Source organism: Propithecus coquereli, unplaced genomic scaffold (assembly GCF_000956105.1).
Source record: "Propithecus coquereli isolate 6110/MARCELLA unplaced genomic scaffold, Pcoq_1.0 Scaffold33, whole genome shotgun sequence".
Taxonomy (NCBI): Eukaryota; Metazoa; Chordata; class Mammalia; order Primates; family Indriidae; genus Propithecus; species Propithecus coquereli.
The window spans coordinates 5,220,902-5,234,278 of record NW_012148952.1 but is presented as its reverse complement, the minus strand read 5'-3'; the positions used below and the strand labels follow the sequence as shown (position 1 = coordinate 5,234,278).

The 13,377-nt window shown below is 32.3% G+C and overlaps 1 protein-coding gene across 1 annotated transcript in view; it reads right to left on the bottom strand.

The window, feature by feature from the left end:
• Positions 1–1,819: 1,819 nt before the first annotated feature.
• Positions 1,820–13,377, bottom strand: part of DARS (aspartyl-tRNA synthetase) — a 70,038-nt gene continuing 58,480 nt past the window's right edge. The window contains exons 11-16 of the mRNA XM_012650519.1: positions 10,690–10,836; positions 9,420–9,462; positions 7,907–7,987; positions 6,694–6,805; positions 6,442–6,513; positions 1,820–2,174 (exon numbers count right to left, since the gene is read on the bottom strand). Coding sequence (XP_012505973.1) covers positions 2,083–2,174; positions 6,442–6,513; positions 6,694–6,805; positions 7,907–7,987; positions 9,420–9,462; positions 10,690–10,836 — 547 coding nt within the window. The 3' untranslated portion in view covers positions 1,820–2,082. The remainder of the gene's footprint in view (positions 2,175–6,441; positions 6,514–6,693; positions 6,806–7,906; positions 7,988–9,419; positions 9,463–10,689; positions 10,837–13,377) is intronic.

Here is a 13,377-nt window from a genome sequence, read left to right as displayed (position 1 = left end):
CCCGCCTCGGCCTCCCAGAGTGCTAGGATTACAGGCGTGAGCCACCGCGCCCGGCCCTACACACCATTATTTTGAAAGAAGCTGTAATTATTCAAAGTTGAGATAGCTCTAGGACCAATATTATTGTACTATTTTAGGGCACTTCAATTACATAATATAGAAAAAGATGGGTAGTAGTACATTTTGTTCTTGGTGTGTATTCATGAAATACTTTTAAGGTGCCTACTATACTCAAGATATTCTGGTAGGATATGAAAGAAAAATATAAAAACTAAGTCTCTACTTTCAAAGACCTCACAATCTAGATGGTGAAGTAAACAATGTTCCCTTTAACTTTCAAAAATAATGGGTAGATGTTTATGGTCTAGGTATAACTTCCTTTTTGATCCTATTTTTCTGCATTATTTATTCTTTTCTTGAATGAAAATATCTGCATTACACTGTTTTGTTCTTGCCATTACTTGTGGTTCACTGTAAAATAAACATTACTGTCAACATATGTAACAATTTAGAGGGAAAGTGTTCCTAATTGTAACTCTTACACAGAAATTTCTTTTTGGTGGGTAAGATGGGAATGCATTTTAGTGACATTCACTAAGTACCAGTACCAGTTAATACTGAAGCAGAAAATTCTGCAGTATGTATGTGTGTGTGTATAAGTATGTACATGTATATGTACATACACTTATTTATTTTAGAGACTGGGTCTTGCTCTGTTGCCCAGGCAGGAGTACAGGGGCACAATCATGGCTTTACTGCAGCCTGGAACTCCTGGGTTCAAGCAATCTTCCTATCTCAGCCTTCTCAGTAGCTGGGACTACTGGCACATGCCTTAATACCTGGCTAATTTTCAAATTTTTTTTTAGAGACAAGTTCTCACTATGTTGCTCAGGCTGGTTGCAAATTCCTGGCCTCAAGTGATCCTCCCACTTCTGCCTCCTGAGACACTGGGATACAGGCATGAGCCACTGTGCCCGGCAATCCTGCAATATCTTTTAATCCATGTGAAATGAACTCTGTTAACCAACCCAAGCTGTCAGCTGTAAGAGCTCCATCCTTACACCCATCTAAACTTGTATCTTGAAATGAATATGTTAAGAATATATCGTTTTTCATGCATTTACATAAACTAGTCGTGTACTTTTTCTTCTCCCAAATTATAAATGCCAAGAACCAGTTATTAAATCAGATTGCCAAAGTTACACAAAGACAAACTATAATTAACTTTAAAATTTTATTGAAATTCACTTTTAGAATTTAAGAATTTAATACAATATTATATTGAATATTTTCTAACCTGCTTTACACAATTTCTGGGCATAACTTTTAAAAACTGATACTTTCTGACTTACTTTCCATGATATACCAATTATACATTCATTAAAATTTCAAATACTTCCCCAATTATTCTTATCTCAATGTCAGAATTTTAAAAAGTTCAAATATTGAAGATTTAAGACATTAATACTTTTGCCACTGTAATGTAGAAAAGAAAAAAATATGTAAAATTTTAACTGTTTAAAACTCTTAACATTTATTGTAGTAATGAAATATGACTTTTTTTTGAGACAGAGTCACATTCTGTCACCCTGGGTAGAGTGCAGTGGCATCATCATAGCTCACTGCAACCTCAGAACTACTGGGCTCAGGCGAACCTTTTGCCTCAGCCTCCTGAGTAGCTGGCACTATAGGCACGATGCCACGACACCTGGCTAATTTTTTCTATTTTTAGTAGAGAAGGGGTCTTGCTCTTGCTAATGCTGGTTTTGAACTTCTGAGCTCAAGCAATCCTCCCACCTCAGCCTCCCAGAGTGCCAGGATTATAGGCGTAAGCCACCATATCCAGCCTTGAAATATGAATTTTTAACACACCCATATGAGTTTCTCACTAGAATGTCCAAGCATTTCCTACTGAAGCATGTCCAAAGTTATAAAAATCTTCTCTTTTAAACTAATCTGAGTTACTCCAAAAATAAGAGTAGCACTTTAGGTAAGACATTTATTCCAGTGCAAATTTTAAGTACCTAAGGTATAGCCTGTTCAATAGCAGGTTACTGGAAAGAACTAAAAGTGTGGCTTTCTTTAAGGAGTAAGTCGTTTGGGATCACGAGGGAACATGGAGGTCTGACGAACGTTATGCAATCCCAGAAACAGCATGGTAACTCGTTCCAAACCTGGGGAAAACAAAATCATCATTAATTCCTTTTCTAAAAACCTCTCAGGGTCTTACTAACTTAGAACTAATAACATAATATCATTGTTCAACTAAATACTTTTCCTTGTTAGGAAGGCAAACGACTTCTATTATTTTGAGTTTATCTAAAATTGAATGTTTTGGGTATTGATTCAGAAACAGAGATGCTGTTGTATGTGGAAAGGAGTAAATGAGATGTCCTGAAATGCAGACCACAAAAATCTATGTAAATGAACAAAATCTATGATTTAAACAATAAAAAACCAAAAGATTTTATAAGCCTGTATGTTTCAAATAATATCAGATTCTGATTATGTAGACCAGGCAATGAGGATGAGAGCCATAAACTTGTTCAAGGATGTTCATTAATAGAAGTACCAAAAAATTTATTTTAATTCTAAAGACATTTAACATGGTGGCCCCTAGCACAAAATGCTCTAGAGTACATTATTATACTAAGTGTTTTGAGTGTAGAAAAGAGACTGATTGTGGCACGTGGCTTAAATACAACATTACTGACAAGAATTAAGATCAAGTACCATCTAAGAAGCAGAGCAGAACTAGCAAATGAAATTTCTTGTGTGTATTTTGATTTATCTACTTTACTGAAGTTTTAGAAGAGTAAAATGTCACACAAAGAAGGCAAGGTCAAAAAATATTTTTATATAGCAATCATTTTTCATTTTAAAGATTTTAAAGGAATATTATAAGTAAGAGAACTAAAATTTTTATTGTTATTCTTTACCAAAAGACATCTGCAGATGAAAATTTGAGACTTGTATTATGGTGATCTAAGACTAATCTAAAAAAAACCCCACCATTATCTCATCTTTCTCTCAAATGTTAATTATCAAAAAACAGGTGGTATTTTGATAAGTATACAAGCTTCTTTGTTCATAATTAAGGTTAAAATATTACATTGCCAGTCACAGAAATTTTAAAAATATTTATGCAAAATGCACATTACTAAATACTCTAAGAAAAAACAGCCCTAAATTTCCTCCTAAAATTTAAACTATATAATTCAATGTAGCATTGTTTGTAATAATAAAAGGCTGCTAACAACCTATAGATCCATCAATAGGAAGCTAGTTAACAAGATTATGGTGTGTCCTTTCAGTGGCCTCTAGAGATTAAAAAAGAATGAAAAAGGTCTTTATTGATAAGGAACAACTTATATGAAGTAAAAACTGCAAACTACTGAATGGCTTACATAGTACAATATTTTTACAATTTGTGTAAAAATATTTTTAAAAAATCTGTGTCTTTTTGTATATGGAAAGATTATCTTACAAAGTTAAGCAGAAAACTAGAAACAACTGTTTCCTGTAGGGAGGTGAATACAAACCATTTTCTACCTTTTTTCCCCTCCAGTTAAATTGTGTTAAAATACATGTAACATAAAATTTACCATCTTAACTATTTTAAAGTGTACAGCTCAGTGGTATTAAATATATTCATAGTGTTGTGCAACCATCACTACCATCCATAACTCTTAAAAAAAAAAACCTATGTAATGACCTTTAATGGTGCTACTTATTTTTTAATTTCCCCCAGCTTTATAGAGGTATAATTGACAAATAAATTATTCGTATTTACTGTGAAATGATTAAATCAAGTAATTAACATTTCTCTCACCTCACATACTTTACACTACTTTCTCCATTGTGTGTTATATTGGTACTTCTGCTGAAGATCAATTGACTGTAAATGTGTAGATTTATTTCTGGGCTCTCCATTCTGTTCCATTAGTTTACATGTCTGTTTTTTGTATCAGTGCCATGCTACTTTGATTACTATAGCTTTGTAGTATATTTTGAAATCTGACAGTGTGATACCTCCAACTTTGTTATTTTGGCTCAAGATTGCCTTGGCTATTTGGGGTCTTTTGTAGTTCTATACATATTTTAGGACTGTTTTCTTTTTCTGTGAAAAAGGTAATTGGAATTTTGATAGGGACTGCATGGAATCTGTAGATTGCTTTGGGCAGTATAGATACTTTAACAATATAAACTTTTCTAATCCATTAACACAGGATATCTTTCCATTTATTTTTATCATCTTTAATTTCTTTTATCAATGTTTTAGAGTTTTCACTTCCTTGGTTAAATTTATTCCTAAGTATTTTTTTTTTTTGATGCTACTGTAAACAGGATTGCTTTCATTTCTTTCTCAGTTTGTCATTAGTGTATAAAAATGTTGACTGATTTTTTTATGCTGACATCATATCCTGTAATTTTACTATTTACCATATTTGTTTGTTAGTTCTAACAGTTTTTTGGTGGACCATGAACTTTTTTCATCTTGTAAAACTTAAACTCTATGCCCACTAAATAGTAACTTTCCATTTCCTCCTTCCTTTAACCCCCGGCAACACCATTCTACTCTCTGCTTCTATGACTTCTCCTACTCTAAGTATCTCACATAAGTAGAATCACATAGTATTTGCCTTTTTGTGATTGGCTTATTTCACTTAGCATAATATCCTCAAGATTCTTGTAGCATAGGTCAGAATTTCCTTTTAAGTATTCTATTGTATATATATATATACCACATTTTGCTTATCCATTCATCTGTCAATGAATGCTTGGGTTGCTTCCATGTTTTAGATATTATGAATAATAATATGCTGCTGTAAACATGGGTGTACAAATATTTCTTCAAGACACCATTTTCAATTCTTTTGGGTACACACTCAGAAGTGGAACTGCTGGATCATATGACAATTCTATTTTTAATTTTTTGAGACTTGGCATACTGTTTTCTACAATGGCTGTATCATTTTACATTCCCACCAAAAGTGCACAAGGGCTCCAATTTATCCACATCCTTGCCAACATTTGTTATTTTCTGTGTTTTAAATTGTATATTTAATTTGCTTTTCCTAATGATTTGTGATGCTGAGTATCTTCTCATGTGCTTACTGGGCATTTGTATACTGTACCTTCTTTGGAGAAATGTCTATAGAAGTTCTTTGCCCATTTAAAAAATATTTTAATACTTTTTAGTTTCTTTTTATGCTGTTATTATTAAATTGACATTGAGTTGTACATATTTATGGAGTACAGTGTGATATTTTGATATGTGTATACAATGTGTAATGATCAAATCAGGGTAATTAGCATATCCTATCACCTCAAACATTTATCATTTCTTTGGGTTGGGAACATTCCAAATTTGCTCTTCTAGCTATTTGAAAATATACAATAAATTATTTTTATAGTCACCCTATAGTGCTTATAGAACACTAGAACTTACTCTCCCTATCTAGCTGTAGTTTTGTATCCAGTAACCTACCTTTGCTTTTCCACTTTTAAATTTTGTTGTTGTTGAGTTTCAGGAGTTCTCTGTAATATATTCTGGATATTAATCCCTTATCAGATACATGATTTGCAAATCTTTTCTCCAATTTTGTGGGTTGCCTTTTTACTCTGTTGATAATTATCTTTTGATACATAAAAGTTTTTAATTTTCGTAGTCCAATTTGTCTATTTTTTCTTTCACTGTCTGTACCTTTGGTGTCATATCCAAGAAATCAATTGTATTCAGTATTACCTAAAACTTGAAATCATTCCAATGTTGTGAAGCTTTTGCCCTATGCTTTCTTCTAAGAGTTTTATAGTTTTAGGTTTTACATTTAGGCCTTTGATCCATTTTGAATTAATTTTTATATGGTGTTAGGTAAGGGTCCAATTTAATTCTTTTGCAAGTGGGTATCGGTTTTCTCTGCACCATTGTTATAAAGACTGTCCTATATCCTTTTAATTTGAAATTTTTGTAAATATATTACCTATTCACCAAAAAACCCCCAAAACAACAAACAAAAACTTCAACAAAACTATACATTGAAAATTCTTTTTAAGAGTTTTTGGTATGGACATCCAAAGATGCTTTAAATATTTACTCATTTTAAATTGCAGAGCAATCTCTTACATATACTGTAGATGCAGTCTTAAAGTCAATGAAATGTTATAATTTGATAAAAAATTTAGCAGCTCCTTGAGCTAATTTAAGACAGAGAAAACAGGATACTTATAAGACAATTGGCTTCTAAATTCTTAAGAGAAAAAGAATGGCTAGAACTTTATACAATTATATTTTAGAACACACAAGTTAGCTATTCATTTTGTCCCTCAGAAATCAAATTTTCACTTAAGTCATAACTTGCTTTAAATAATTTTTATGATTCAAATTTTTATTATACTTAGCACTTACGAACTTATTTGTAAGCAATAACAGAATATTACCAATGCCTCCACCAGCATGAGGAGGGGCTCCAAAGCGGAAGGAATCAATGTAAGCCTTAATTTTCTCCAAATCTACGAAAAGACCCAAAACAAAACAAAATTTACCATCTTATTTAGCTTAAAAAAATTACAAAAGAAATTACTGTTCAATGAACATAAAAAATAAAAAGACTTTCTGAAAAGTCTTTAAAATGCTCATAATGTGTTATTTTCAGAACATGTACTCTCCTAAATACATTTTAAGTTACTTACCAATTCCATGATGTAAAGCTCTCTCTGTCAGCAGCTGAGGATCATGTATTCTTTGAGCTCCTGACAATATTTCTTCTCCTCTCATGAACATATCATAAGAGTTGGACTGTTTCTGCAGGAAAAACAAACAAAAAATACCACTATTCCAGTGGCTATCATCCTATTTCCATTATATATACGTGGAAAAAAAAATCTCTGCAGCATCAAGAGCAAGTTCAATTTCTCCTACAATTAATGATGCAATTTTGTTCTGTAAAGTAGAATTAAACTGCTAAGGGCTATTTAATAACTTCTTCCTTGTCTACATCAGATTTTGTGCTCTCCTTCTCTCATATCCGCCAATAACAAATCACAGCACCACATCTAACTTTTAAGAAGTAGTGCTGATCTTTATTTCACTTTATCATCTAAAATGGTTTACGATTTTTGGGTTACTTTTGGAACTTTGAGTTATCAACAGGTATTAGTCTTTTTTAATCAAAAACATTTTTTTTTTTTTTTTTTACTTTAAAAGAAAAGTAAAATTGAAAGTCAATTTACTAAAGCTTAACCTGTTCCCTTTTAGGTATTTGATAACAGCAGTTTTAACTTACTTCCCCTGTCTTTTAATAAACCAATGGTTTCCAAAGCATGATTCTTGGACCAGTAGCTTCAGTATTACCTGAAACTTGTTAGAAATGCAAATTATCAGGCCCCACTTCAGAGTAACTAATCAAAAATTCTGGGGATGGGGCCCAGCAATTTGTGTTTTTAAAAGCCAGGTGATTCTGATGCACACTGAAGTTTAGAAACCACTGCAATGGAAAAACTGTCAAAAGCCACAAGACATTATTTAGATTATTAATTCCCAGGACATAATGTGAACTCCTAGTTCAAGGTCAATGATAAGATGATTTGCTAAAGTATGCAAATCTAATAGTACTATTTATCATTTATATGGTCTTTTTTCCTCATAAATCTTTAGAAAATGATCAAGGAAAATGATTTTTAGGATTTTAGGATTAGGTTTTTAGGATTGATTTGCCAGAATATTCAAATTTTACAATGTTATTTTGAAGTGTAGTAACAGACACCAGTGGTAATACATATAACAGCATGTCTACCAAAACTGCAAATTATTAATGAAAACCATTATTCCCGTTTTACGGTTTGACACAGTAACGATAGCTTTTCTTCTTCCCCGAAATGGGTTATTTAAAACCAAATTACTTACAGGATTTCTTGGGTCAGGCATGGTATAGAATGGTCTTACAGCCAATGGATATTTATCAAGAATATAAAAATCTGTATCATACTATAAAAAGAATAAATGCAATTAAAAACATTTTTTAAAAGTAAAAGACTAACATTTTGGTAATTAACTTTTTTGTACACAAAACTTTGCTCTTCAAAATTATTGTAATTACACCATATATACAATGAGTATCCTGCTTTTTTCAAGTAACATTTGTAACCTATAGCATTTTGCCATGGTGTCATAAATTCTTCCAATATCTAATTTTTTAATTTGAGCTATGATTGAATTATTTACCATTCAATCATGGTTTAAATATTCTATTTTTTTGGACATGTAATCTCTTTCTAATTTCTCCCTCAATGTAAATTATGCTACAATAAACATCTTTGATTTTAATTTTTTTCTTTGTTATTCTAGTTCATCTAGTCATTCAGATGCATTTTATAATTGTTTTGTTAAATCATCCAAAATCTTTTTGGGTTTTACAGAAACTATGTTAAGTCTACAAATTATTTTGGGAAAAACTGATATCTTTTACAATATTCATCTTCAAAAAACCTGGATTATTTTCCCAACAATTTAAATTTTTGTTTAGATATATAAATGAAGCTTGGTAAGTTTTCTTCAAATGAGAACTACAATTGAAAGATACAAATAACATTAACTTGAAAACATGACATTTTTGTAGAGAGAATACTTACTATGTGACCTAGATTTAATTAAAAAGAAATCAATTGGATTTCAACAGTTTTTGACTTTAAACATTTTTGCTAAAACTGGAGAAGAGAGAGAATGTCAACAGCTGACAAACAGAAATTGGCCTTGCTGACACAGCATTTTAAAGGTATAAACTCGGTTTTGTATGGTTTCAGAAATAACTTGAGTTCTCTAGTCAGTTTAACAGTTTCACATGCAACCAGCAGGAGGAGCTCAAGGACTTTTCTCATTTTTATTATACCATTCTCTTAAATTTTTAAAAAAGATCACATTAAGTTTAGCTTTTATCCTCTTTGGAGTTTTAGTTTTAGAAAATGAAATAGGAAAGTAGCTCTTACATAAGAGGCAGAAAGGAAGGTCATTCACCTTCAAGTTTCATGAGACAGTACAGGTACGCAGGGAAAACCATTTCTAAATGGTTTCAAATAATTTTGAGGTCATTTCTAACGAATCTGACAATCTGATACAGACACCACTTCTAGAGGCACCTCAATACAAATTAGTACAAATATCAAATATTGAGTTAATCAAATCATTTGGGCAGATGGAATCCAAAGGTGCCTAGGAAAGAGAAAAATCATGTAGGCAGAGCCTGTCTAAATAGTTTTCATTTTTCTAAGAATGTTTTTTTTTTTTAACATTGTTTCCCTTGGCTTTTATTTATTCTAGAATCACCATTCTAGGAAGATTAGTCTCCTCTGCAAATGTTCTTTTATATCAGAATATGCTTCAGATTTAGAAAAAGAAATGCCAGCATGTGCAAGAGTCCTACCTTTTCCTTTACCAAACGACCCAACAGTTTCTCATTTGGTGTACTGAAAAAGAAACATGAAACCAGGTGTTTGAAGATCAAACAGCAATGTAAAAAAGTTTAAGTTAATAAGGTACCACTTCTAGTTGAAGTTCTTAAAGGATTAAAAAATTTGGCCAAAACACACAGTTGTCTATCTCACTCCTTTTTAAACAGGCAAGTACTATTGAGAACCACTTATGAACGCACCTACTGCAGCGACTCAGTGCTCTACTTAGTGGGTGCTGCTCAAATATTTAATTAAAGCCATAAACAGAATTTAGCAATTTTATTGATTCAGAAATATTATGGATGAAATAATTTCCTACATTACATATGATAAAAGCTCACTATACCAACATGGGCTAGTCTTGCCATTAAATAGTCTCCCCTTTCTGGTATTCCTTGTCAAAGGTTTATAAAACAAAAATCAGTATTTCTAAGTTTTTAAAATGTAATAGTGTTTATATAAGCACATTAAATTTCTATAACCAAGAGATAGCTACTTTAAAAACTTCTATCTTATTTAAGAATAATTTCCAAAATATGAAAATATTGCCCAACTTTATAAAATTTATGGTTTGCCTTAATATTAATGTCATCTAGCAATGTAAGAGATGCTTAAAACCATATTTTTAAAAAACCCTAAAAAAAGATAATAACTATCCCCTCTCCCTTTTATATACATATGTATTATTGTGATAGTTTAAATATTTTAACTAGGAATCCTTGAATAAAATATAGATAGTAATTTTCAATCTTTATTAAACTACATCACTTGTTTCAAAATTATAAGTTATATGATCTGAATTCAGATGATATAATACTATATATCAAATAAAACAGTAAGTTTTATGACTTTTGGAGATGTTGACAGTTTTATGCCCTAATTCTGCATGGGGATGGCTTTAGACTGCTGTATATCCTCTCTGACCCCAATGATTTGGAAAGATATATTAGATGAAAAAAATCACAGAGAAAACTCCCTATACTCTTTAAAGGGTTACAAATATGAGGTGGAAAAATAAAAACTGGTGTACTTAAAATTATTGAACCTTAGGCAATATATATATTTAATATATAATAATACATTAAACAATATTTTTATTTCAGATCACACATTATATAGAACAGCATATTATTATATACTAAAGTTAAAATTTATGAGCTAGGTAAAGAAAATATTAGTATTTTTTTATTCTCTCATACCTTAAATCTAATTACTAAAGTTTTAAAAATCATAAAGACAAACCTCAGATCCTCTTCATCTCCCATTTCGACTCCAGCTTCCCTGAGCATAGCCAATGCTTCACAATACTCTAGTCTTAAAGTGGGCTCCAAAAATTTGAATGCTTCACATGGAAACTGTTTATTCACCGTTTGAATTTCAGTCTGAAACCTATTTGCACATGATTTAGAGTTAATAAAATGTGTAAGACAAATATTTCCCCCACAAGAGGTCACTGTGGCTATATATAAAATAATTCTTTTAATCAGTATATGTACCAGAAAAAGTGTTATCAAATTATTAAGTTAAAGAATGAAATCTAAATACTTGAAGTATTTAACACCATTTTTTAATCTCAAGTTTTTGTAATCACAGTGTCATTAAAGTATTAAAAACTTTCTTTATAACTCATATCAGCTAACACTATTTGAAATATAAAATACCCATTTTATGAAGCATTAAAAAAATTTAGTTGGGGGGAGATGGCTCATGCCTGTAATCCTAGCACTTTGGGAGGCCAGGGTAGGATTGCTGTAGGCCAGGAGTTTGAGACCATCCGGGTAACATACCAAGACCCCATCTCTACAAAAAATAAAAAATATTAGCCAGGCATGGTGGCACGTGCCTTTAGTCCCAGCTACTTGGGAGGCTGAGGTAGGAGGATCCCCTGAGTTCAGGAGTTTGAGGTTGCAGTGAGCTATGATTATGCCACTGTACTCTAGTCTAGGTAACAAAGCGAGACCCTGTCTCAAAAAACAGTAAAAAAAAAAAACACTGACTTTTTAATCCTTGAAAAATATTCATTATCACTGAGGAGGATCAAATTAATATTTGTCTTATCTTCCCCTATTCCCATCATACTGTAAGTCTGTTTAGGGGAGTGTCAATTTCTTTCCCACTTTGATAATCCCTATGGTATAAGGCAGTGGTCCCCAATGTTTTTGGCACCAGGGATGGGTTTCATGGAAGACAATTTTTCCATTGATGGGGAAGGGGTTGGGGGAGGAGAGGCGGAGCTCAGGAAGTGATGCAAGAAATGGGGAGCAGCTGTAAATACAGATGAAGCTTCACTCCTTGGCCTGCTGCTCACCCCTTGATTGCTTCTTTGTTGATAGTCTCATGTCTAAATTTATAGCATAAGCCCTACTCTATAAATAGTAGGCATAAGACAATGTTTACTGCACTGAACTGAATACGTAGAATGATATTTTATTGAAAAAGTATATTTTTGTTAAACTACGGATGAAATGATAGCTGAGATTTGCTTCAAAATAACAGGGAGTGGAGAAAATGGATAAAACAAAATTGGACATGCTGGGCACAGTGGCTCAAGTCTGTAATCCTAGCACTCTGGGAGGCCGAAGAGGAAGGATCACTTGATGTCAGGAGTTCAAGATCAGCCTAAGCAAGAGTGAGAACCCATCTCTACCAAAAATAGAAAAAATTAGCTGGGTGTAGTGGTGCCCGCCTATAGTCCCAGCTACTCAGGACGCTGAGGAAGATGGATCGCTTGAGCCTGGGAATCTGAGGTTGCAGTGAGCTATGATTATGCCACTGCACTCTAGCTGGGGTGACAGAGAAAGACTCTGTCTCAAAAAAAAAAAAAAAAAAGAAAAAGAAATGGCCATGGGTTGGCAATGGTTGAAACTGGGTGATGAGTTACATGGTGGCTCATTTGGGTAGTGTCCGTACTTTTGTATGTTTTTGAAATTTTCCATAATTAATAGACTTTTAAAATGTATATTTATATTCTGTATGTAGAAAGATGTTTATATTCTATATATAGAATTCTCTATCTAGAAATTATATTCTAGAAATTAAAACACTATCACTTCTTTTTTTCTTTGGAGACAGGGTCTCATTCTGTCACCTCGGGTAGAGTGCAGTGGCGTCATCATTGCTCACTACAACCTCAAACTCCTGGGCTCAAGCGATACTTCTTCCTCAGCCTCCCAAGTATATCACTTCTTGATTGGTCTTAAAGACTTGCACGGGAATGATAAAGCTTAGCCATTGATTTATTCAAATCTTGGTATAAGAAGGGTTAAGAAGACCCCAATAATTAGTTTTTCCTCAATAAATGATTTTTAAATAGCCTTGCTTTGGATATCAACTCCCATTCATGTCTATCAATGATAGTACAAAAATCTGACTATCAACATTTTAAAATTCACTTGTATATTATTCTTCTATGAGAAATAAATATTTTCCCCATTTTTTATTTGTATATATTTATGGAGTACAAGCATAATTTTGCTACATTGATATACTGCATTGTGGTGAATCAGGGCCTTCAGTGCATCCATCACTGAAGCAATGCACTGTTACTCAACAAGCGACCTCTGAACACTCGCCCCCTGAGAGATAAATACTAGTAGTGATAAACATGAGAGGAACATGACATAAGCCAAGTAACTCAATATACAAGCGACACAAATCACAGAAACTTAAAATTCCTATCTGATTTACATTATATAATATAGAAAGCAAGCTTTTTTTTTCAAATTGCTACCTTAAGTCTACAGAAAAAGTTCAGTAGTAATGGTGTCTGACTAATTTGTAAGGAGAGATTCGATTAATTCTAAGGGCCTGAATTCATGCTGGTCTGTTGTTATAAAAATCAAAGTAGAAATTTTCAAACTCTAATATTAAATAGAGATGCTATCGATATATAAAATAAGTGGGTTTCAAAAACTTTCTTGAATTATAATT